The sequence below is a fragment of the Zeus faber genome (assembly GCF_960531495.2).
Source record: "Zeus faber genome assembly, chromosome: 16".
In the NCBI taxonomy this organism is placed as follows: domain Eukaryota; kingdom Metazoa; phylum Chordata; class Actinopteri; order Zeiformes; family Zeidae; genus Zeus; species Zeus faber.
Window position 1 is genome coordinate 18758445 of NC_137202.1, and position 25193 is coordinate 18783637.

Below are 25193 nucleotides of genomic sequence, written 5' to 3' on the forward strand. Positions count from 1 at the left end.
CTGTGGCTGTATATGTCCAACTGAAGACAGGGTTAAAGTCACGAAAGGCACGGCTATCTGCTCACATTCCGTAAGACAGAGGTAGTGAACCACAGCTACTGAATTAAATCGCAACAGCGCTGATTTAACAGATCCAAAAGTGCAGAAACGTGAAACCGACCTGTCTCCATCCTCCCCGTTTGCATTTAGACAAAATGAAGAGGAAATGTTCATGGAATAGAATCATCGGGTAAAAGTACCGACACACGTCAAATATCTCTAAAATGGCTTTTCAAACGCTGGCGTGTGGCTTTAATCTTTGTCTGGAGCGGAAGCTGTTTTCTCCATCTCTGCACAAAGATCATTAGGGATAATGAATGACACAGCTATGGTTTCACTCCCTCGAATTTTCCTTTATCAACGCTTGTAAAATGTGTTGCATTTTTCTTTCCTGGCCAAAAGTACAAGCCGCCGTAGGCGTTTTTGGACCAAGCAGCTCTGGTGACTCCCTGAGAGGAACTGCCCACTCGGGATCTCCCCCGAGAACGACATACCTACGAGGGCTTTTCTTCTGGTTGCTTTCGCACTGCCAACAGGAACGCCGAAGTGACGTAAGGCAGTTGGCGTAGCCGCGTCACTTCTGGGCGACATATAACCACAAAAATGGAAGACGGCGTGGTCGGAGCTGTGTCTCCGTTGCGTGTTGTCGGTTTTAATGCTTTCAACGCGGTTGCAAAGGAGACGCGCAAATTGAGACGATGCGGTTGAGCGCTTACGTCCGGCCCGATCACCGTGCACTAACGTGACTCGAGGTTCCTCTTGTGCCGGGAGAGCACCTGCCCTGGAGTAGGAGCTTAAAGAAAAAGTCCCTCAAAACGGCGATCTAAGAACTACGACCGTGCCTGCAGTGCGGACAAACACAAAAAATTTTTTTTTAAAAAGAGCAGAACTATGAAAAAAAAAAATTATTTTATCCAGTTAGTCCATCCTGTTCTGCTCTAAAGATGGACTTGGGACTAAAACCTTGGCACTGAATCATTTTAAAGCAAAAAACGTTGATTCAGCGCCATGGATGAGTTAGCCGATGCAGGGCAATTGTAATGCGGCCTTGGTTGCCCCCATTGTCAACCACTGTTCACATGCAAAAAAAATGTATCTGAAAGTTCCGCCAAGGAAAATGAGCTTCCATGGCGCATTGATTTCACGGTCAAAAAAAAACGTTCCAACAAGTGAGACCATTGAAATAAGGATCAGAATAATTATCCATCAGGTTCATTATCTTTAAATTATACGAAGATTACAATTCGGCAACCGTTCTGTCAGTCTCGGCAACCAACGGTCTACTAATTACTGACTACTAAGCGACGATCACCGTCCGTTACGACCTCCAGCGGGTTCAACAAGGTACCGTATGCTGATGACGTCACGCCATGTCGAGGAGGCCGGTCTGTCGACTAACGCCGCTAAAATTCGTGCATTCCGAAAACGTATTCTGTAAATCTGACTTCCGCTTCCATGTGTGAATAATAACAGGGACGGTCAAGCGGTGGACCTGCTGCTCGGGTGACAGTTTGGACGTCAACCCTCCGCAGGGACGTCTCCTTGCGCGTCACCTCTGCTTCAAGACGGACGTGTTAATGAAACCAGAATTCTCTTTCGGTTTTTTTTCGGGGCTCTTTGGGCGGCGCTCGCTCAGCGACAGGGTGTCTTTTGTCCGGCAGCAGACGCTCCCCAAGCCGTCTGAAAGTGATGAGTGGGCTGTGGACGTGGAGCACGGACAAAGAGCATGACTGTGCAGAACAACACAACGTTCCCTGGCACTCTGGGAGTGACGTCCTAAAAAAAATACAAATAATACACAGAATCAGATGATTGGGGCTCTTATTATTATTATTATTATTATTATTATTATTTATTTTTTATAAATATTGCCATTGGCTTCCTATCACTGTCCAGTATTCATGGAATCCACAGTGACCACACCCTCTTTGGAGAAAAAAAAAAAAAAAAATCAATAAATCACTCCCTAAGAGCCTGTCTGTGGATCTGTGTAAAAGGAGGATATGCTTTTCACAAGGATGACAAAAGAAAAATGAACTGACAGTGAATGTCCTTTTGATGTATCGGAAGACAATCCCGAGAATAACAATCTTGCATTGCACACAACACACACACACACACACACACACACAGACACACAGACACACAGACACACCTTGTGGGGTGTTCCCGGTATGCAGTGGTTAGTACCTACCGAAAGTGGTCCAAGGAAGGACAACCGGTGAACCGGCGACAGGGTCACGGCAGCCCATGGGCTAATTTATGCGCGTGGGGATTGAGGTCTAGTCTGTCAGGTCCGATCCCACAGAACAGCTTCTGTCGCACAAACTGCTGAAAAAGTGAATGGTGCTATGACAGAAAGGCGTCAAAACACACAGTGCATGGCAGCTCGCTGCGTATGGGAGCGTCAGAGTGCCCATGCTGACCCCTGTCCACCGCCGGACACACCTCGCACGGGCAGGTGAGCGTCAGAACTGGACCATGGAGCAATGGAAGGAGGTGGCCTGGTCTGATGAATCACAACCTGATAGGTTGTAGGTCTGTCCAATTGCACCCAGAGACATTTTGGTCTGCACCCGTTGGTAACGCCCCTTGGGAATAGAAAATGAGCGGCGAGGTTCCAGACTAATACGCCTTTGGGAATAACTTTGGTGATGCCAGGCGAGGTAATTATGATTACAACCTGAACATTGGCAATCATCTAGTTTCAATTGGTACAAACGCCATTTATGGCCACTTATGAGCTTTTTTAAGTCTTACATAGAACAAGATCTCTATTCTACTTCCGTTACAGGGACAATCAAGGAACGCTATGCTCACTCCATATAGACGTACCTATAAACTATTTTCTAATATTTTAGTAGTGTAGTATTATAGTATAGCTGATCGGCTGCTTGGAACGATTAGACCTACTTTCAGAATGGTGGGATCCCACACAGCTCCTGTTCGGTACCACTGCTTTTTGTTGAGGCACAGTGTTAGGTTTCAGCACCGGCCAAATGTAAAACCTTTGTTAAGTGTAATCCCTGATTAGCGCAGTATTCCTAATGATTGTGTAATAAGATCTTAATTCCAAAGCAATGCCTTTGAATAGGCCTAGGAATTTTGGTGCGTCGATTAACGAAGAATTATGCGTAAAATTGGCTTGGCTTTGCATTTTTTGAATTTGCCTGTTTCGTCGTATATTTGCTAATTTTGTATAATTGGCTATTTTTTTTTTTAACTTGGCAATTTGTCTTTTTCTTTTCTGGAGGCTTTTTTTTGTATATTAAGCAAATTATTTTGTTTGTTTTCCAGCCTCTTGAGGTTTTTTTTTTGTTTTTTTTTTATTTTTAATGCTAATTGGTTGCACAGCAAGGCACCAATTCCCACCACAACAAAATCCTTGTTACATGAAAATATTCTTGGCCAAATACACAGGTTGTGATTGTGATGATCATTAGTCTAAAACTGGTGACAGAAAAGAGTTATATCCATGAGAAGAGACAAACAAGGCTGTGGGGTCCTGCTAGTTGCTGTGTTTACCGCTGTTTGTTTGGCCACGTTTCCCTGCATGATTTTAGCAAACAAGCGTCTCATTTCTGTTCAAAGCATCACATGGAGTAGCTTAGGGCCCTGAGTGCAACATAAAAACTTGGAAATGTTCTTTTCTTTTATGTTTGTATAGTTTGTGTAAGAATGTTATGTATGGGTCTATGGGAGTGTAATAAGACACATTAGAATTCAGGTCAACAAGTTCATTTGCCTGAATCCAACTGATTGAAATACACCTAAGTGACATTTTTATTACACTGGTTTAAATTTCCCTTTAAATTCGGATCATCTTGAATATAATGCTAAAAAAAATAAAATAAATGAGCTCAAATAGTTCCAGACATTTCATATAATAATTGTGACAGCTCTATATTTAATAGCATGTGAAATAAATGCTGTAAGGCTATAAATAAATATAAATTATCTCAATGCAAGAGGGTTAAAAAAGGCTTCCAAATTGTTTGGCTCCATCAATTCAAACCTCATCTCATTGATACCTGGTACTTGTTAAATAATCCTTTGTGAACAAATGCTGCTTTTGGGAAACCAAAAGCAACTTGAAACTTGAAACAAGGGGAAACAAAGACAGCAACAGATGCTTCATTTCCTAAATGTAATTCATATGGAGTGTTGAGAGAGCTCTTTATATTAGATTCAAACATTTGGACACAAAAGGATTTTGGATTCAAGGTGTTTGCAGAGATTCCCAACCTAATTAGAACTACTACTAACTCATTCGTACTAAATTTATATTGATTTTATATTATTATAATTTTTTTACAAATTTTGTAGACTGTTCTTTGTATGCTATATTATTCTATTTATGTATTTTTGAACTCTGCAATGTTATAATTGACTTTATTTATGTATTTTTGAACTCTGCAATGTTATAATTGACTTTATTTATATATTTTTGAAGACTTTTATTTACAGTACATTGTTTTTGGTGGTATTTTGGATGCAGGACACAAATACACTGTGGATTGTAATAATAATAATAATAATAATAATAATAAAAACAACAATACATTTCTATTCATCTCTTCAAATTTCCCTCGCTTTTTCCAAATATAACAAGGGGATTTTGTGCAGATGTCAGTAAAACAATTAATATGACAATGTCTGACAACAGGCTGCTCATTGTGTGCAGCCCCGCCCCCTAAACACTGCTCCATCATATGATCCATGAGGGTGGAGTCACAGCTGAACCCCAACAGCTGAGGAGGAACCACCACAACCTGACTTTCACTCTCTTACTTCGAGGAAGTGTTGAGGTTTATGTACGCTGCCAGTTTCTCTTTCGTGGTATGTTTTGTTTTTAAATTATATTTATGAATTAACCAGCTTGTTTATTCTATATTCCATTTTTTGTATTTGACTCTGTCGCTTGAAAGGTTTATGATATATTTAAATGTAATCTTTAAATTATATTTAAAGTAAATCATTTTAACATTTAAAGTTCATTAATTTATTTATCATATTTTTTGGCTACAAAGAAAGAAAGAAAAAGAAAAGTAAATGACAGTGGAGTCTAAAGGTTGTGGGTCCACTGTGGGACCTTCTCTCCACTCCCTGCTGCTTTGTTTTAGGAGGGGAGGGATAAACCAAAAGCTGCCGCATTGAACCAGGATTAGTCACCCTTCGCTAGTTTTGTTTGACACTCAAGACAATTATTATCTAGACTGATATTGAGACACCGGGGAACAAGTCTTACGTATTTTTTTTCGAGGATATTAAAAAAAAAAGATCTTTCTAGACAACTCCCAAAAACCCTGACTATAGTACATGAGAATGCCTCATATAATGTATGAAAAATCCTCACTTTAGCAAACAAACACAGGAGTACAGTCGTGCTGCAGTAGTCCTACTGTCATTAAAGTACATTATTCTATATTTAATCCCAGAAAACTCACAATAAACCTCACTATAGTGCATAAAAATGCCTCATGATAATTTGAGGTATTACTATAAATGTATATGATATGAAGCATATATTTTATCCTTACTCCAAAACTCTCACTATAGTACATGACAATGCATCATGTCATTTTATGTGAAGCATTATTATACATTACATATTATATTACAGAAAACTTAAAAAATAAAAAAACCTCACTATAGCACATTGGTTTATATTTTTATCCTAGAAAACTGACAAAACCCCTCACTATAGCACATAATTATATATTTAATGGGAAAAAAAAACACCCTCATAATAGCAGATAAGAATCCCTCATGCATCAGCGGCCTCTTATGATAAAAATAATGTCATAATGTTATTATAAATCACAAAAAAAAAAGCTTCACCCTCGTAAATGGGAATGCCTTATGAATATTATATGAAGCATTGTTATATCTTTTATCCCGGAGAACTCACAAAGCCCTCAAAAATTAAAATAATATTTAACCCTCATTGCAAATGATGATGCACCATGTAAACATCATATGATAACATTATTATACAAACATTGACTTTGGCACATGACCACGTTTAAAATAATGACCATATTCCAGGGGGATGACGACAACTGACAAAAAAAAACAAAAAACCCCGTGTTCGCTCGTCATCGCCGGACCCGCTCCTCCGTGGTTTCACCGGTGGGTGAACTGGGAGTGGAGCTGTCAGACCGGAGCCGCGGACAGCCCCGCGCCCCCGCGCCCCCGCCGAGCGTCCGGACCGGAGTTCGCCTTCGGGTCGAAACCCCCCTCGGGGCCCGTCCTACCTTTGTACTTCTCCAGAACATCCTCGTAGGCCTGGAGGTATTCCTGCTCGTCGGCCAGCACGGAGCCCTGCGCCGGGTGGTGAGCCATTCGGGCTCCACGGGCTGTGGACGGCGTCGGAGGGTGCGACCGCTGTCGGGGGCTCGCTGGGGCGCCGCGGAGCCCGCCTCCCTCGGCCGGCCCCCGCCAATCGCGGCCACTTCCGCCCCGACGCGGCGTCCTGATTGGCGGAGCGCTGCACACGCTGCTACGATAAATAAATGGCTTTTCTTTGTGCCACCTGATCGCGCCCTGATGTAAAGTGACGAAAATAAAGGGTTATTATTGTTATTAGTGCTATCTGGAACGCAAAGCTGCTGAGATACTTTGGTTGTTTTATTGGGGGGGGGGGGGGAACCTACACATCGTAAATTATTCTAACGTATCTATTCATCCTATACAGATGATCACATCTGTATTTATGTCCACAGTCAATACGGGCACTGCCACTGCGCCCCTGCCGTAGCTCTCTATATCTATCTATCTATCTATCTATCTATCTATCTATATCTATATCTATATCTATATCTATATCTATATCTATCCATCTATATATATATATCTATATCTATATCTATATATATATATATATATATATATATATATATATATATATATATATATATCTATCTATCTATCTATCTATCTATCTATATCTATCTATATCTATCTATCTATCTATCTATCTATTTTTTTTTTCTTTTTGACTGAAGCATCTTTTATGCAAATCGTCTGTACAACAACGCACCGACCCTAACGGAGACGCATTTCCAGTGTACGCAAATGTCCTCGGCCAAATAAACACACCCTGACACACCGCCAGAGTAGAGAAGCCGCAGCGAATAGAAAAGCAACCAATCACAATAAACGCCCTTTCACAATCACAATTGAACGCAGGAGTGCGATAAACGTCCAGCCGCTCAGAAGGGGGCCCGCCACAAGTCACTGTCACTTTTTTCACTGACAAACACAATTTTTGGCCATGTCCCTCTGCCCTTCGCTTTTTCATTTTTTATATGGTATAATGGACAACATATGATCAATGGATTTAGGGATATTCTGAAAACCTATTTCATCTGCAAAGCCAGATCTTTAAACTCCCCGACTCCACTTTACTTCATTCAAAACACACCTTTATATAAAGAAAATTATTTTATGCATGAGGCTCTCACTACACATTTTCTTTATGCTTTGTTCTGTGTGAATTTTGATGTAAAATGTGTCTTTTAGCATTGAGGAAATAATTACAAAAATAACAAGTATTATTTTTATTATTAGGGGTCCAGCCCCTAAGGGATTGCTTTTCGTTAATAAAAAACTTACGTCAGGAGTCTATGGATCCCATGGAGCCGCCGCACTCACAGACAAGATGAATAAAATGTATATTTGGGGCGGTCCCGACATGCTGTCGTCCAAATTTGATCCAGATTCGTCCTTTATTGTGGGTGTTTATTGTGTAAAAATTACAATTATAAAGAAAATAATAATGTATCATCGGCCCAATGTGAGCAAATGACAACCTGCACAGGTCATATGATAGCATTGCAGTCTAGTGATTGGTCAACAACCGGGTCCTCACCAAGACAGCGGTACGTGCAGATGTGACTCACATCAGATTTTCATGGATGTCAGGGATCCGATGGCGACGAACCCACAGACAATCTGAATAAGAAGTGTATTTGGTGCGGTTCCAGCATGGCGTCCTTCATTTTCATCCAGATCGGTTCAGTTTTGTGAATGTGGTTTGTGATCAACGATGACTACCTCACCAAGATGTCGCCGCCACGCACAAATGTATAAATCCTTGTGCGCATGTGCAGGTTGACGGAGTACACAGATCATGTGATAGCATTGCAGTCTACCAGGCCATCTCGACAGAACTTCTGCTCTCGTAAAATATACCAGAGCAGATAGCCAAGACACCAGGCTCTCGGCGGATGGTTGTCGGCGCCGGCCCGCTCAGCGATTGGACTTTCAGCTGAGTGCAATTTGCCCTTGTTTTTCATCTGATCACAATTATCCATGCGTGGCAAAGTAAGTAATCTGTGCATCCTGCAGATATAGTCGCGATTCGACTTAAACTAAAAGAATATAAGATACAAATTCTTCACCATACAAAGCTATAAACTGACAGGTATTCTTTTATTACTATTAACCTTTATTATGTTTGAAAAAATAAGTTAAAGTATGACCAGAAGACCATTTAATTGAACAAATCGCAGCCTATCCCTGCTCTGGTCTGCCAAAAATGACCAGAGCAGGGACCTCCCTCTCTGTCTTTAAGAAGCACTTGAAGACCCAGCTCTTCAGTGAGTACCTCCTGTCCTAACCTACAATTACTTAGCACTACCTAGCAGTATTTATTGTTACACTAATGTTGTTGTTACACTAATCTCTGTCGCAATGTAGCTTGAATGCTATTCTCCCTTGTAAGTCGCTTTGGATAAAAGCGTCTGCTAAATGACTAAATGAAAATGTAATGTAAATGTCTATTAAACGTCATGCATAGATATGCTTCTGGCGACAACTGACACGCACCAGAGTAAGTTCAACAAAATAAAACCCATTAACATAACTGTCAGAATTTACAGACGTTTCAGAGATATTAATGTATACAAACTTCCTCAAGCATAATTACCAGTAACAATAACCATAAGCAATTACATAATACAAGGAACATGCATATACTGTGTATGTGTTTTGAAATATTTTCCTTATTTTTGTGTTTCCTATATCCCCTACAATTTAATTCAGTTAAACCACTTACCTTAGTGTAGTTATTAATAGGTTTATAAAATACATTATTATTGTGAAGGCAGTTTTCTGATGATTTACAAAGTGCCATAAAATAATTCTGTTCCCGAGTATGGATTAATAATCATGACAAATAATCGGGATCACAATATTCCCTAAAATAATTGTGATTATCATTTTAGCCGTTATCATGCAGCCCTACTTCAGGAAACCCATCCACAATCGCAAACACCGCCCGATCATAAAATTGCACTGTAACCAGGCCGGAACAAATGAACTCCTGCAGTCACAAAACACAACGGAACAGACAGTCAAAGCACACCCCTCCATTGAACTTTAACGACGGTCTGACTACCCTGGACCCTACGTATTTCTACCTGCAGCTGCTATTCTTATTATCCTCCTCCAGACACAACTGTCAGTCTATGATCCATGCATATATACCGAGGTAATATTTTGGAAGGCGTTTAAACCCCCTTAAAACCACCTCCAGCGCTACCTCTCCGCGCTGCGTTCACGTCCCCGGAATAAGCGCCGCTCACCTGCGATCCTGAGCACGGCTCTCTCCGCCGGGTCCAGCACGGATTCTCCGTGGAATTTTCGCTTGGATCTCTCATGTCTGGGCAAGTTCCAGGGCAACGTGTCCCCCGGTGCCGGTGACACGGAGCCGGATTTGACACTGTACTCCTCTTCGTCTGAGAAATCCGCGGACGAAGACATGGAGCAGTGCAGGGATGGGTTCCCCGAGCTGGAGCTCTGTGAGGAGGCGAAAACAAAAGAACAATGCTCGTCTTGGGGTTTTAAACACGGCACATTAAGGGGGAATAAAGGCCCTAAGCAAAAAAAAAAATACAAAAAAAACAACAACAATCCCTAAAAACCGGGATGCGGAGACGAGAACCCACCAGATCCCCACCCAGGTCACAAATCAATAGGGCGCACACGCAGTGGGGGCGGCACACCGGGCAGGGCGTGAGAAAGCCTCCAATTTGCAGCAATCAAAGATAACAATAAAAATGACTAAGGGGTGAGAATAATCGCAGCCTATCTGGCTCCCCCGCCAGGTGGAAAACAACACTTACCGCCGTGTACATGGCGACACCGGGAGAAATAGTCCAATTTGCTCAGGTTCCCCGGACATGCGTGTCCATGATAAATACGATGACGATAATAATGGGGGGGAAAAATCCGCGATCCAATCCAGCGCCGCGCCCTTCGCCGCCCCAGACCGGCACGGACACGCACCGGCTCCTCTCTCCGGTTCCTGGCTCCGAGATCCGGGATGACGATGATGTCAGTCCTCCGGAGGGACGCACTGGTCTGGTGTGGGGAGCGAGAGCCGCGTGTGTCCCCGCGTCAGCGTCGGGATGCTGCGGTGCACAGCGCCATCCTCCTCCCCCTTGGCAGTGGGTTTGGATTTGGAGGGTGCCAAATATATAAATAAATAAAATAAAATAAAAAATCCCAAATCTGCCGCTCCGACACAGAAATAAAAAAAAACACTGTCTGGTCCGGAGCAGGTTGATTATCCCCTCAAAGCCAGTCTCGTTTATTTCACTAGGACAAGGAAACAGGGATCGCCTCATACAACTTGAGCGACGGAAAGGGTGGAGGGTGATCTGTTGACACAGGTTGTCGGCGGGGCAAAGGGTGGGGCTGCACGTATAATTAATCGTGTGAGAAAATGCCCTAAGCCTTATTTACCGACTTACTTTCTTACTGACTTGCAATTCTTACCTACACCCAATTCAGACGGAGATTATGAAGAAATCCCCTTAAACAGTTCAGTCAAAATCTGTTTTCGCCATGGTTTAAAAAAAGGATCAGGAAAGGCCACACGGGCTGTGATACACATTTATTTGGGCGCAAGAGTTTTGGACAATAAACGTCTTAGGGGTAGAACTATATGATGGACCTGTAGCGAGAGGAAGACTGCTTTTGTTCATCATCACTAATTACTGCGTTTGAATCACCTGCAGCTGCTTCTCTCAACCAATCAGAAACGGCCACGCCCTCAAAGCTACAATCCTGTGGGATCCAATCCATCCCATCGCCACCAGCATCAGGTCAAATCTCCTCCGGTACCAGCTCACATCTCCTCCACTATCAGGTCCCATCTCCAAACATCAGCTGCCATCTCTGCCAGCGTCAGGTCGCATCTCCGCCAGCGCCAGGTCACATCTCTACCAGCGTCAGGTCACTTCTCCACCAGCGCCAGGTCACATCTCCACCAGCGTCAGGTCACATCTCCACCAGCGCCAGGTCACATCTCCACCAGCGTCAGGTCACATCTCCTCCGGTACCAGCTCACATCTCCTCCACTATCAGGTCCCATCTCCAAACATCAGCTGCCATCTCCGCCAGCGTCAGGTCACATCTCCGCCAGCGCCAGGTCACATCTCTACCAGCGTCAGGTCACTTCTCCACCAGCGCCAGGTCACATCTCCACCAGCGTCAGGTCACATCTCTACCAGCGTCAGGTTACTTCTCCACCAGCATCAGGTCACATCTCCACCAGCGCCAGGTCACATCTCCACCAGCATCAGGTCACATCTCCTCCGGTACCAGCTCACATCTCCTCCACTATCAGGTCCCATCTCCAAACATCAGCTGCCATCTCCGCCAGCGTCAGGTCACATCTCCGCCAGCGCCAGGTCACATCTCTACCAGCGTCAGGTCACTTCTCCACCAGCGCCAGGTCACATCTCCACCAGCGTCAGGTCACATCTCTACCAGCGTCAGGTCACTTCTCCACCAGCGCCAGGTCACTTCTCCACCAGCGTCAGGTCACATCTCTACCAGCGTCAGGTTACTTCTCCACCAGCATCAGGTCACATCTCCACCAGCGCCAGGTCACATCTACACCAGCGTCAGGTCACATCTCCACCAGCCCCAGGTCACGTCTCCACCAGTGTCAGGTCACATCTCCACCAGCGTCAGATCGCATCTCCACCAGCGTCAGGTCACTTCTCCACCAACATCAGATCGCATCCCCACCAGCCTCAGGTCACATCTCCACCAGCATCAGGTCCCATCTCCACCAGGGTCAAGTTCAAGTTCAAGTTCAAGTTAAAGAGATTATTTGTCACATACATATACGTCACTTCTCCACCATCAGGTCCCATCTCTACCAGGGTCACGTCACTTCTCCACCAACATCAGGTCCCATCTCCACCAGTACCAGCTCCCATCTCCACCAACATCAGGTCCCATCTCCATCAGTACCAGCTCCCATGTCCACCAGCATCAGCTCCCATCTCCACCAGCATCCATTCCCATCTCCTCCAGTATCAGCTCCCATCCAGAAGCTCCAGTATCAGGTCCCATCTCCAGCTCTGCAGAGTGTTCATCTCGAAGCTCCAGTTCTCCATCTCCACCACCATCAGATCCCATCTCCCCCAGTAACAGCTGTAATCTCCAGTTCTCCATCACCACCAGCATCAGGACTTCATAGGGTGGAAGATCTATCCAAATGCCTCTCCTAAAGATGTATCATTTTATACAGTTCTCCTAAGTAATTCTACGGACTCCATAACAACAAAATATGACTATTGTTTATTAAATATTACTTTCCTTCCATCTAGTCTCTCCTGTTTGAAATGGGTTGCCAGTTGAGTGACGATTCAGTCCAATTCCCCCGACATAAAAAAATAAATTTCTTCACCGTTTCACATTTCTGCGGCTTTGCAACTTTGATGGTGTCTGGATGAACTGTGTGACAGCACTGACATTTCAAAGACTATTTCAACATCCACCTCTCTCTTTCGGGATTCTCACATATTCACTAGGCCGTGGCTATTTTTGGAAGTGGTTCTATTATTACTGTATTTCTAATGTCCATACCCATTTTACGTTTTCCTTTCATATCCAATTCTCTTTATGCTATTGTGAGATTGTAACTCCTCCCAAAAAAAGCTCCATTGCTTCCTATTGGAACACTTATTTGTTTGTTCATTATATCCTATTATTTCTTCCTCATGGACGGTTTATGTGCAAAATTGAAGCAGTAAAGACAGAAAAAATATAAAAAATAATCTTGACTTTTCACATACTTGCCGGTTGTATTTTGTAACTAACAAGTTTGGATTGCGAGAGGAATTAGTAACCATTACACAAAGAAAAATGAAGTGACTGTCTTCTTGCATCTGTAGGAGATAGCAGTGACCCATTGCTCAGTATTGATCAAAAATACTGGAAATTTTTAGCTAAACCTTGCAGTGCCGATGATGTGTCTGTGAACTTTAAACCGGATAATGAGAAATGAAAAGCAGCAGAATGACGTGGACCCCCCCAAAAAAACAAATACTAAAATAAAATACTAAATACAAACAAATGCATAAAACACGAAGGTGTATTTTCGTCTTATAAAGACATGATTTGCACATTTACTCTCAAGAGTGTAACTGATCATGTGAAATAAAAAATGGACTGTATATGTTCAATTTGGTATTTAATGGATCTGTGAAGAAATGAAAGTGAGTGTGATAAGAATATCGTATACTAAAGGATATATTGCACGCACCTTTCTGAAGTGGTCAGAAATGATCTGTTCAACATTAAAACTCTCAATTGCAATGACTCCCATATAAAAAATTATAAAATAACACCCTATTGATTCCTGGGAGTTATAGCGTAATACAACACTATACTCTACTATAATTAGGATATTCCCAGGATATACTAATTCATACATGTCATATACTGTCTAGTGTCACATTGATAGTGGCAACATGTGTTTTATGACGTGACAATTGAGTTGTAGGCGTGGATATCCTAATGCCACGGGAACACTACACGACTTTCAAAGTTGTCCGATCGCTGTACTGTTCACACTACACAACCTTCTGTTTCGTGATGTGGAATCCTGCGGTTTCCCTCCAATCCAGAGCTTTGCTTGGCGATCTCCAGAAACCATACAAACCAGACGATACAAACTATGTGTATAAAAGCTCAAAAGTCATGAACCAAGAAACCAACAAAGTTAAACTGAAGACAACACAACACAAAACAACATTTGGATCCTCTTATTTCTGGAACTCAAACCCGATGACCTTAATGCAGCAGGAAGAGAAAAACAATTTTCGCCAGCCAGGGGGCAGCACTGTGTCCTCCTGTCCCCTCGTTACAGTTTTAGCCCATTTCAGTCGATTACTGTACCTTCCCTCGACACATTATCGGACAAAGAAGGGACAATGCTGCTCCGATTTGTCAGCAACCATATTGTGAGGATTAAAGTTAAAACTAAGACTATTAAGAGCCATGTCACCACATAAGTACTTTTGAAAAAATTACCACTCTGCCGCAGCTTGTCACTGTGCTCCGATGGGGCAAACGTTTAAGACTTGTTAAAAATTTAAAAAAATTAAAAAACATGCTAAATCTCCTTTTTGAAAATGGGAAACTCACAATATACTCAGACAGTCTTTACATTTTAAACAGAAAATAGTTTTTCATGGTTTCATTGACTGTTGCGCTTCTGCAAATCAGTTCTTCAGGGTACTTTATCTGTAGTTGTTTTTATTCAATCTTAATTCATTATCGATTAGTAAAAATAATACACATGGTTTTGTTGTTCAAAGTGGCCATCTATAAGATCTTCTGGGTGGTTAGATTACACTGCAAATCCCAGGCCGGCGGTGGCTATGGGCAGGAGTGGACTAAGCCCACTCAAACGTCTTGCCCTGCCAATCACCACCCAAATGTGCGTCTTGCCGACCCAATCAACAGTTAAGAAATCGCTCTAAGTTTGTATCGGGTCGAGACGAGAGACAGCAGGAAGTGATACCGCGTTCCAGTCGGAAAGTCGGAAAACTGTAATTCATGTTGGTAGGAAGTGATGCAGCGTGTCAGTAGTCTCCATGCAGGTCGGTTATCTTGGTAAATTCGCCGATTTCCAGTGATTCCCACAATATTGGCCAAATGGGGAAGAAGTGTTTATGAGAGAATGCACGTTAAGCAGCACCCCCATGGTAGACCTGAAACGCTGTCTGAAATAAATCACGCAGTGTTTCATAATCAAGAGGAAATAAAACAAAAAGTAGCTGAGTCAAACTTACCCAAAAGAACGTCCCACTCACAATTGAAAAACGACTGCAGCACCATCCATCACAAAAATACCCACAAGATTCTAAGGGGCGTGCACCACGGTCGGCGGTGGCTATGGGCAGGGCAGGGCTCATCCTACCCAAACATGTGTCTTGCCCACCAAATCAAAAGTTAATAAAAATACATTTTCAGAAGTGATCTCCGCTCCACTGTGCAATCAGAGCAAACTCCGCTCCACTGCGCGTCCCAGTTTCCCCGTTGCCCATTTCCCCAAACAAAACCAATAAAAACAGTGTGCTTTTATTGTACATGTATTTATTTCCCTCTGTTTCCTATTTGAATGAAATAAAAAAGCCCAGTGCGTAACAAGGCTTTCTCAGTTCCCCTCGCCAACATGTGAATAAGCCAATCAATATGCATTTATGTTATAACCTGTGCTGTCAGCATGCTTGGCATACAACACAGAGTCTTTTTATGCCATTGCATCTAGGACTGAGTTAGTCTACAAGTGGAGTTCGACTTCTCAACCTGCAATGGCACTTTTTATTAATTAACTTTGATCATCAAGAACTGCTGCAATAACTCTGTCCTCTGTCCTCTGTCCGGGGACGGTAGCTCAGGAGGTAGAGCTGGTCGTCTAGTAATCTAAAGGTTGCTGGTTGGATCCCAGGCTCCTCCTGCTAGCATGCTGTAGTGTCCTTGAGCAAGACACTTAACCCCTCATTGCTCCTGATGGCTGCGTCCGTCGGTGTTTGAATAATTGTAAGTCGCTTTGGATAAAAGCGTCTGCTAAATGTAAATGACCTGTGGGATGTCAATAGCACAGCTTTTTGTTACACAAGACCACCACCAATCTCCCTCTTTGGAGAATGGTCTTACCATGTTTTGGTCTATAAACAACTAATCACTGCTCCAAGAGGGGGAGAATCACCACGGTTGAGACAAATAAATATAGAACAAAACAACATGTACATGGAAAAACATAAACATAGAAACATCAAATGACATGTATCGACAACACTAAATTAATTAGGTCCAGGAAAATTGGAACAGCAATGCGGCATGTGGCCTCTTCCTGAGATAGCTATGACAGTAAATGAGGGAGAAAAGGAGAGGGATGAAATCAGGAGGGTGTTTGGGGATGTGCTAGAAGCAGGTGCTGGTTGTGTGTGCCTGTGATGAATCTTCCTGTATGTGGGTGTATGAGTGTGTGTGCATGCATGTGTGCATGTGTGCGTGTATGTGTGTGTGTGTGTGTGTGTGTCCACCAGTGAATGCAATTGACTTGTCCCAATTAGTTATGGTGTATGAGGTCGGTGTATTATATCGTAGTGTCTCCAAGCAGCGGGAAAGACCCTGCAGCCGTATAGACACTTCACAATGTTAGCAAATCACCAAGCACTATGCCCTGCAGCCAAAAGACCCTCCAGCCCCAAAAGCCCAAATCCAGGAGCCTCCGGAGCAACACCCACACACGTCCCCAAGGAGAAAAAAACAGTCTCAGAGAGTGCGAGGACACCCTGTGCCCCAAAAACGCACACATATAACCCACCCCCATGTGCAGACATAAGACGCAACTGCAGGCGTGGAATCCGGGCAGCGGGTGCCAGACACAGACCACATGCACGGACCCAGGTCCCGCGCCGACATACAGACACCATACAGTCAGAACCAGCCGCCCAGCAGGCGAGCCAGCAGGGCCCCCAGGCCCACCAACGCCCTGGGCAAAGGGGAGGCCCACCATACCACAAGCATTCAGATGCCGCATCCGGCCACAACCCCAGAGCGCCCACTTTCGTAGCTGAGTGCTGTCGGTGCAGAATGCCCCAATGTCAGCCCCTCCACCGACGCTCGCAGACAGCCAGATATGTGGCCCCTTCACCACCCCAGGCTCCCAGGTCACCCGCTGCAGAAGCCATGCGAGCAGTCTCCAAGGTGCTCTGGAAAGCACCCGTAGCAGGCTAGAAACCACCTGGCTCCAAGGGGAAGCTGCCAGGACCCAAACCCAGCTGGCAGGGGGCCCACCCGGTCTCCCCCAGCCAACCACACCCCCACAGCAACCCAGGTGCACCCTGCCTACCCAGAAACTCCGGCGCACAATGTGCGCTGTTGGTGAATGCGGTTAAATTTTGCGGTGGGAGTCCTCCAAGCATGTCGAACCCGAATCACTCGCACCCTTCCTGCCCCACAGACTCTGGTCTGGTGGAGTGTTGTTTGGCCAGGCTTAGGTCCCCGCCTGGGTCCCAGGACTAGACGGAGCATCCAACCAGCCCCGACACGATAGGCCCCACCCCCCACCAGAGGCGGGTGACCCAAGCGGGACGCCGACCCCTGACCACGGGGCCAAGACCCCACCATGCAATCCACGCCACCCGCCCCCGACCCAAGCCACAAACCCGCAACTACACCCCAAACCAACACACAGAAGCCAGCCGCAGGCACACCCTCAAGGACACACTGGAATGCTGTGACCCAAAAGGGTTAAAAGCTTCTTGATGATTGTAGTCCAGAATGTTTGGATGGGTGGACAGAGCCAGATGGCATGAAAGTAGTCATCTCTGGTATTGATGGAACAATGAGAACAAACTGGGGCTCCGATCCTGAGTGTCCGTACGGAAAACCCTGTTCAGAATCCAGTCATTTACTTTTTTTTTTTTTTTTCGCTTTGGGGTGCTGGGGGGAGGAGAGGGTATGTGGTGTGGGGATGGTGTGGTTTGAGCAGCCACACCTGTCCTGGGTCTAATTGTGGCCCAGGATCAGAGTGGCTGTATACCTGTTGCTCGTTTGTTGGTCTAACGAGCAACAGCTAAAGCCCCATCCCCACACACACTCAGGAGCCCATGTCATGACATGCTGTCCATCTGCTCCTTGACTTATTCGACCTAGCCCACTCTCTACAATAAACCTGTGTCTGAAACCCCATTGTCTGTGTCTCTGCGGCAGAGGTTCCTGCAAACGCAACTTGGATGCCGTGTGGTAGGCCAAACTGCCGCAGGGGGATTTCAGGATTAGTGAATTTGGACATTACCAACTTGTCAAATAGTAGTCAGTTCCTGGGACGCTTTTGTTGAGTGCTGAGTAATATGCGTATTCTCTTTGTGGATTATTTAACCACCAACAATCGCCAGGAGCAAGATCACTCATTTATTATTTCATAGTGTCAGACGAACGCCAGGACTTGTTATTATCTCTGGTTTGTGAACGATCTCATCTTAGATTGAGGGCTGTGTTTAAGTCCCCTCCCAGTATAATAGTCAGAATTCTAAGAGTTTTGAAAATATATTGTCAGAGAAATTTGGGTCATCCTCATTAAGTCCATAAATATAAGCTACGGTTAATTTGATGTTTCCTATAACTCCGTTAATCATTATCTGTCGCCTTTCTATGTCTGAAATTGTGGTTTCATTCTGATATGGGATACTCTTGTTGAGGCTTTACTCTCATTGACCAACATAGAAACACCTCTTTAAATAGAATTATATGATGCAGGAAACATCCGACTAACCCATTTAGCTTTGAGTTTGAGGTGCTCAGATGTAGTGAGGTGAGTTTCTTGCAGTAGGCTGAAGCTGAAGGGTTCGTCCTGTTGAGGTGACTTAGGATTTTGCTATGTTTAGCTGGTGAGCCAATGCCCCTCACATTCCAAATAACAAATGTAATGGATGCCATTGAGGTTGGTTTTGGGGGGGCGATGGATTTGTAGTTTCCCCATGCAGCAGCACTGTGCATCTCAGGCCATCGCTATACAACTGGGCCCATGTTTTCCTGTAGAAGAATCTGGGTTGTTGTCCTTTACGTTCGATTTTACTGTGCTAGTATTGCAGGACGTTTGTAGGGCTCCATATTTACACAAACAAGTGACATACAGACAAAGATAAACATAGAACATTGCAGAGTCAGACAAACATATAGTGAGAGACTGAATAGAGAGGGGGAGTGATGAGAAGAGGGAGTGAGGGAGTAGGAAGGTGAGATGATGAGAGGGTGAGCAATATTTACAATCTTGACATAGATAGGGTGCTAATTTCTACATCTCACAATATCAGAATTATCAGAATAACCAGCGTGCGATGGAGGAGTCTCGGAATAACAGATCATCTAAATATAGTTTATCGACAACCAGCGATACCCGTTTACCCTTCTGCCGGTTCTCCTTCAGGATGGGGTACAGCACCTGCCATCGGTTGTTGATCTCCCGGGGGAATTGGTCGTTCATACCCACCGTGGTTCCTTTCAGTTCCCGTCCTTTGTTTTTAACCAGCTCCTGGTGCTTGAAGTGTTCAAACGTAGCGATGGTGGAGCGGTGGCTTCCCAGTCGGGTGAATCCGTAAAAAGGTGATCTGCTTCACGGTGTCAGCCGGGAGTTTCAGGGCGGTGTGGAGGAAGTCTTTCACCATGCAGCCGATAAATATTTCTCACTGCCCCCCCCCAATAGAAGAAGTCTAGAACCGGGCCTGGTGTGCACCCCCACCAAACTCAATATCCGTGAGCAAGATAAGCTAAGGCAGAGCAAAGCTTCAGTTTTAAAGAATTGGACAAGCAGGGAGTATTAAAGGAAATCAAAAAGGAAAGCCTGATGCAGCGTGTGAAAAGGGCTGGTGGATCATACAGGGCTGTACAAAACCTGATTCAATACAATAAAAGTACAAAAACTTAAATCAGAGGCTTAACCTACGTTTGAGATTAACCAATCCTAAAGGTAGGAGTGGTATTGTAGTTAGCAGAGCAATTTACACCTTAAAAGTATAAAGTATGGGACTTTTTTTTTAACTAAATAATGTCAAGGATTACCACTTTAAAAGCATGCTCACTCTCGTTGGTAAACGTCAAAGGACCTGAGGACTTCAGAGGACTTTAAAGTCTTAAAGTTCAACTTTAGCGGACAAGTCTAAAAGTTAAACTATGGAGGACATTTTAAAGTCTAAAAGCTACATTTTAGAGGACAGTTTAAAGAAAAAAAGTGTAACTACAGAGGACCTTTTAAAGTCTAAAAGTTAAACTTGAAAGGCCATTTTAAAGTCTAAAAGTTCAACTATAGAGGACATTTTAGACATTTTAGTATAGTATGAGTATAAAACCTTTGTCCGTGTTTCCTGGGTCCCCAGGGGCCTGCGTGTGGGGGTGACCTGCACCTCCTGGTAGAACTCCTGCAGGACCCTCCTCTTCACCCTGCGCCTCCTCACGCCGGAGGACTCCGGCTCGCTCTCTGGGAGTTCGGCAGCGCGAGGCTTCTCCTCCACCAAACGGGGCCGCACACTCCGTCTGGCGTGGCGTGGGCTGTGCCTGCAGACCTGCCGGAGATACTCTTATTTAGGAATTTTAAAAAACACATTTCCTAGGTTATTGTTAGATTTTTTTATCAATAACATAAAGACTCTAGGAAACAAAATTGTAAATAATAATAAATATAATATAATTATTATAATAATAATTATTATTATTATTATTATTATTATTATCATTATTATTATAAATTATATAATTATCCAGATAAATCTGAGTCAATGATTGATGAACAATCGTAAAGAGTGGTGCAGGGATGAGGTATTTTTGGAGGCCAATTTGGAAGCTATCGCCCTAGTTCCCTCGACAAAAAGCCAATGGGATTTCCCATTGGATTTTGGATTATTGTAGAGAATAAGGTCTGTGGCAAACAGAAGTTTATGATATTTACACGTTTTGTTCAGCAAGACAATCTTCACAAATGAACACCGCTTTTATGATTTTTGAAGCAAAAATCCAATCACCAGAAGTAAAAAGCTAACGTTAGGGTATAGACGAACTACGCCTCGGTCGCATGACTTCAACGTCACCACCACTATGGTGACCAGACCAAATATCTACAAAACACTAAAATGTCCCGGTTTTCAACATTTACTACCAAACTATCCAGGTTGTCCCCACAATTAATATAATAAAAATATAAATATTATACTTGAAAATGCTGCCACCATAAGAAAATAAGATGACCAAACATAAGCGATCATAATAATAATATGGCTGCAGGCAGCAATACATGGGGTCCAGTTTATTTGTTTTAGGTACTGTACATATTACAGTTTTTTTGGTTTCTGTGAAACGCATCACAAGTTACAAAAGTTACAAACATCATGGACTTACGTCTGGACCAATCAACATGGACTAACGTCTGCATGTTTCTCTTCTGGCCTCAGTTTAAATATTCCCGAAGAACAGTGTTCTAAGAATTATGATCGTTTGTGGTTGAAGCAGTGTAGACACTGAGTCACTCAGTGGCAGTGTCTGCACTGCGTCACCCAGTCATTTTAGTGGTGACTTTTCTCCTTGGGATACATTTTCAATAACTTACGTTTCCATGAAATACGAAAAACATTGTGGTAATTCCGAGTATTTACCATATCACAGCTTATATTTTTCAGAGACCTCACTGGATCTTGAACACATCACTCAGTCGTACATTTGAGTAGACAACTCAATGTGGTCACGAGTTCTTGTGGACTACTGTTTTTTGGATTTTTCATGAATCCGTCAAAGTAATGGGGACCAAAGAGATAAAATATCAATTGAACAGATCCACAGACATCTACCAGATAAGAAGGTACATAAATACACACACACGCCGAGTACATTTGTAATCTCTAACCACTACAGAGTGATGGAGTCACTCATTTCTGCTCTGTATGTGGATCATATTGTGACATACCGGTTTAAACAAGCTTCTGCCATTTCTCTGTTTCAAATAGTTTTTGATTTAAAAATTCAGAGAATTTTCTCGAAATAATTACAATAGTAATATAATAACAATAATAATAATAATAATAAATATAGCTGCAGGCAGCACTACACAGGGTCCAGTTTAGTCATTTTAGATACGTATGACAGTGTCTGTGAAACGCAGCACAAGTTACAAAACTTGTGGACCTATGTCTGGACCAATCAATGTGCACTTGTGTCCCTGCATGTCGCTCTTTTGGCATTCACTTTAAATATCCCTGAAGAACAGTGTAAGAATTATGTTTGTTCCTGAATGATTCGGTGATGCATTTTTTCCGAGTTGTGGTGACACGCAGAATTACTACCACAAGCTTTTGCGTGTTATGACTTCATCATAAGATTAGAGCATGGCTGTCTACCTGTAATACACAGAGTCCTCACGGTGTCTCTGTCTAGGGAAATTACTACATGTTGAAGTTCCCAAGTGCAAGTGTTACTCAGGAGGTAACACGATGAAATTTCACAGTACAATACGGTATCTACCAAAATACGTATGGTAATTTGGTAGATATGCATTGATTTGGACAAAACTTGAACCACGACATGTCTGCGACGTCCCGGTTCTAACGACACCTCAATCATGTCCGTACCTTTGGCGATCGTCCTGTTCGAAACACTTTCAGCTCAAAAATTCAGAGAACGATAAAAATCCGAACTATTACAAGAGGGAAGCCAGCCCACAGACCAGCCTGCCAGCAGCTAACATTTATATTTGCTGCTGGCAAATATTTATATTTGCTGCAGGCAGCAATACACGGGGGCCATTCTAGTCGTGGTAGTTACAAATTACATTTTGAAGATTTTTCCTTAAGCAAGCATAAAATGAGGGATTAAACGATTCAGCCTGATTCTCATCTCATTTGCCGTACAGAACGATATTGTGTCTGTCTAGCAGAATAGTCGTCTTTATCTTGTGTAATGTGATTAATATAATCAGTAATTATTATATTATTATTCAAATAATCAGTTACTTATGCGACAAAAGATCAGTTATTTATAACTAAAATAAAGAACATTTCAAATTATCAAGGTTCTGTAAGACATGTTTTTTTTTATGTTGCCAGTAATTACATTATGTCTGAATCTTCAGTTGTAGATGTTAGACATGTTGAACATATTGAAGTCAAACTCTTTATTATGATGGAATATTTGGAATGTTGTATTAAACATAGTTTGTCTTCTTGGTAATTTTGTTATTGCAATATAATCTCTTCCTGCAACATTTTCATTTATTCTACCAGACTTTCCCATATTTTGATAAAGATTAGTTCCTTCAATCAAAATATTGTCTCTGTCATTTTGTGTCCATGTGCTAACATGCTTGATCTTGTTTTTAAGAACTGCTGTTAAACTGACAGCTGCCCACTGCTTTTTCCTGGAGTCTTGAAATTGTATATCATCCTGATTAAATGAGCCTCTTCACACCGATACGTAAGGGGAATCAATACACATTTGAAGGCTTCTCATCTCATACATTTTTTTTTTCACAGATATAATTTCAATATGTTATTTTAATGTTTTTCCCCAATTTTTTCAATTTCTGCTCATAGGTTTTCTGACAATATCTTTCTTTAGTGTTCTCTTTAAGAACAGTGCAACTGACCTGGATTTTTGGACAATTGCTTATTTACTTCTGAGATTAAATATAAATCGAATAGAAACCACAAACATCTACCAGGTAAGAAGGTACATAAACACACACATACACGCCTAGTTTGTAATCTCCAATCACTACAGAGCGATTGACTCTACACCGCGCACCGGACCCCATGCAAATGGATATTCTGACCCATAAACTGTATATTTTTAGTACCTAGTATGATGACATCACGAAGCATCTTACCGAAAAAGTCATCTCATTTCATTAGTTTCCGGACGTTGCGGCGTTTGTGGCGTAAGAGCTCTGGCTATTGTGGGTCAAATTTAATCAGATTTTCACTTATTTCTGCTCAGTATGTGGATAGATTTGGATGAAACTTGAACTATGAGATGTTTACGACGTCCCGATTCTAACGAGAAGTAAACCATGTTAATAGCTTCTGTGGTTGTTCAGTATTAGGTGCGGGCTGGACACCTAATAATACACAGCAGCAATACACGGGCAATACATGTGGCAACAATACTAGGGGTTCCCATGGAACGTAGCATCAGTTTGTCCTGTCCCTCCTCTTTACATCAGTATTACAACTAAAATGAGTTTCAGAGTTTCAGTTTACAGTTTCCCTGGAACGCAGCATCGACTGAATGACGCGGTGACGTGAGTTTTCCGAGTTCTGATAACACGCAGAATTATTAATCCAAGAATGCTCTTGTTGCGTGTTATGACTTTATCCTAAATATTAGAGGGTGGCTGTCTTGTACCTGTAGTCCACAGAGTCCTGCCTCACTGTGTCTGTGAGGAAGGAAATCACTCCGTGTGGACGTTTCCGACAACACTGTTCCATTCAACAATTAAACACTGCATGTCCCTCACACAGAATGTGTTTTGAACTGTTTTTGACTCCTTTAGTTTGTGTGTTACAATTGGCTCGAATGCCGCAAAATAAGGAGGGACACGGCATCGGGTTAAATGGAACAGACTGCGTTTATATTTACAAAAACAAAAAGTAAAAGAGATAAAATATCAAATGAAAAGCCCCGGTGATGCCTAGCAGGTAAGACAACATACACACATGCTCAGTTTGTAACCGATACAGAGCGATGGTGCGAATGGATGTGGAACCACAACCTGCACATATATAACGAATTGGATGATGATGTCACAAAGCGTCTTACTCCACAAACTCATCTTGCTCCACCACCCGACCAGAAGTTTTAGAACCTTGGCATGTGGGCGATGCACGAACATTCGGCTCCTTCCGGACAAATTTCATCCGTTTTCACTAATTCCTTCTCCATATGTGGATCGATTTGGATGAAATCGGAACCACGAAATGTCGGACGTGGAGATAGGACATGTGACACGAGATGTTGGGGAAGTTCTAATGACACTTTAACCGTGTCCGTAGCTCCAGCAGTTGTCGTGTTCCACACACTTTTAGCCTGAAAAATGCTATGAAGAAAAATAATAATAAGAATCAAAACTTGATATGGTTGTTAGAATGTGTTGTACGGCTGGCAGTTCCAAATCTAGCAAGAAAGGGGGAGAGGGGAGGGAGGAGAGAAAGAAGTGTTGGAGTTGTACTGAGTTCGACGGACCCCAGTGTATCTTCTTCGGCCAGTCGGAACATTCCACTGGTGTCAGAAGAAAAAAAAAAAAAGTGTAACGCTTCTGAGTTTTAGTAGCCAGTGCTTATCGCAAACAGCGG

At 43.0% G+C, this 25193-nt stretch overlaps 1 protein-coding gene across 1 annotated transcript in view; it reads right to left on the reverse strand.

The window, feature by feature from the left end:
- The window catches only part of dst (dystonin), a gene marked incomplete at its 5' end in the record, with an annotated part of 180712 nt that overhangs the window by 151323 nt on the left and 4196 nt on the right, over positions 1-25193 (reverse strand). Inside the window, 2 exons of the mRNA XM_080016404.1 lie at positions 9630-9843; positions 20238-20423. Of these exons, the coding sequence (XP_079872530.1) occupies positions 9630-9843; positions 20238-20423 (400 nt within the window). The remainder of the gene's footprint in view (positions 1-9629; positions 9844-20237; positions 20424-25193) is intronic.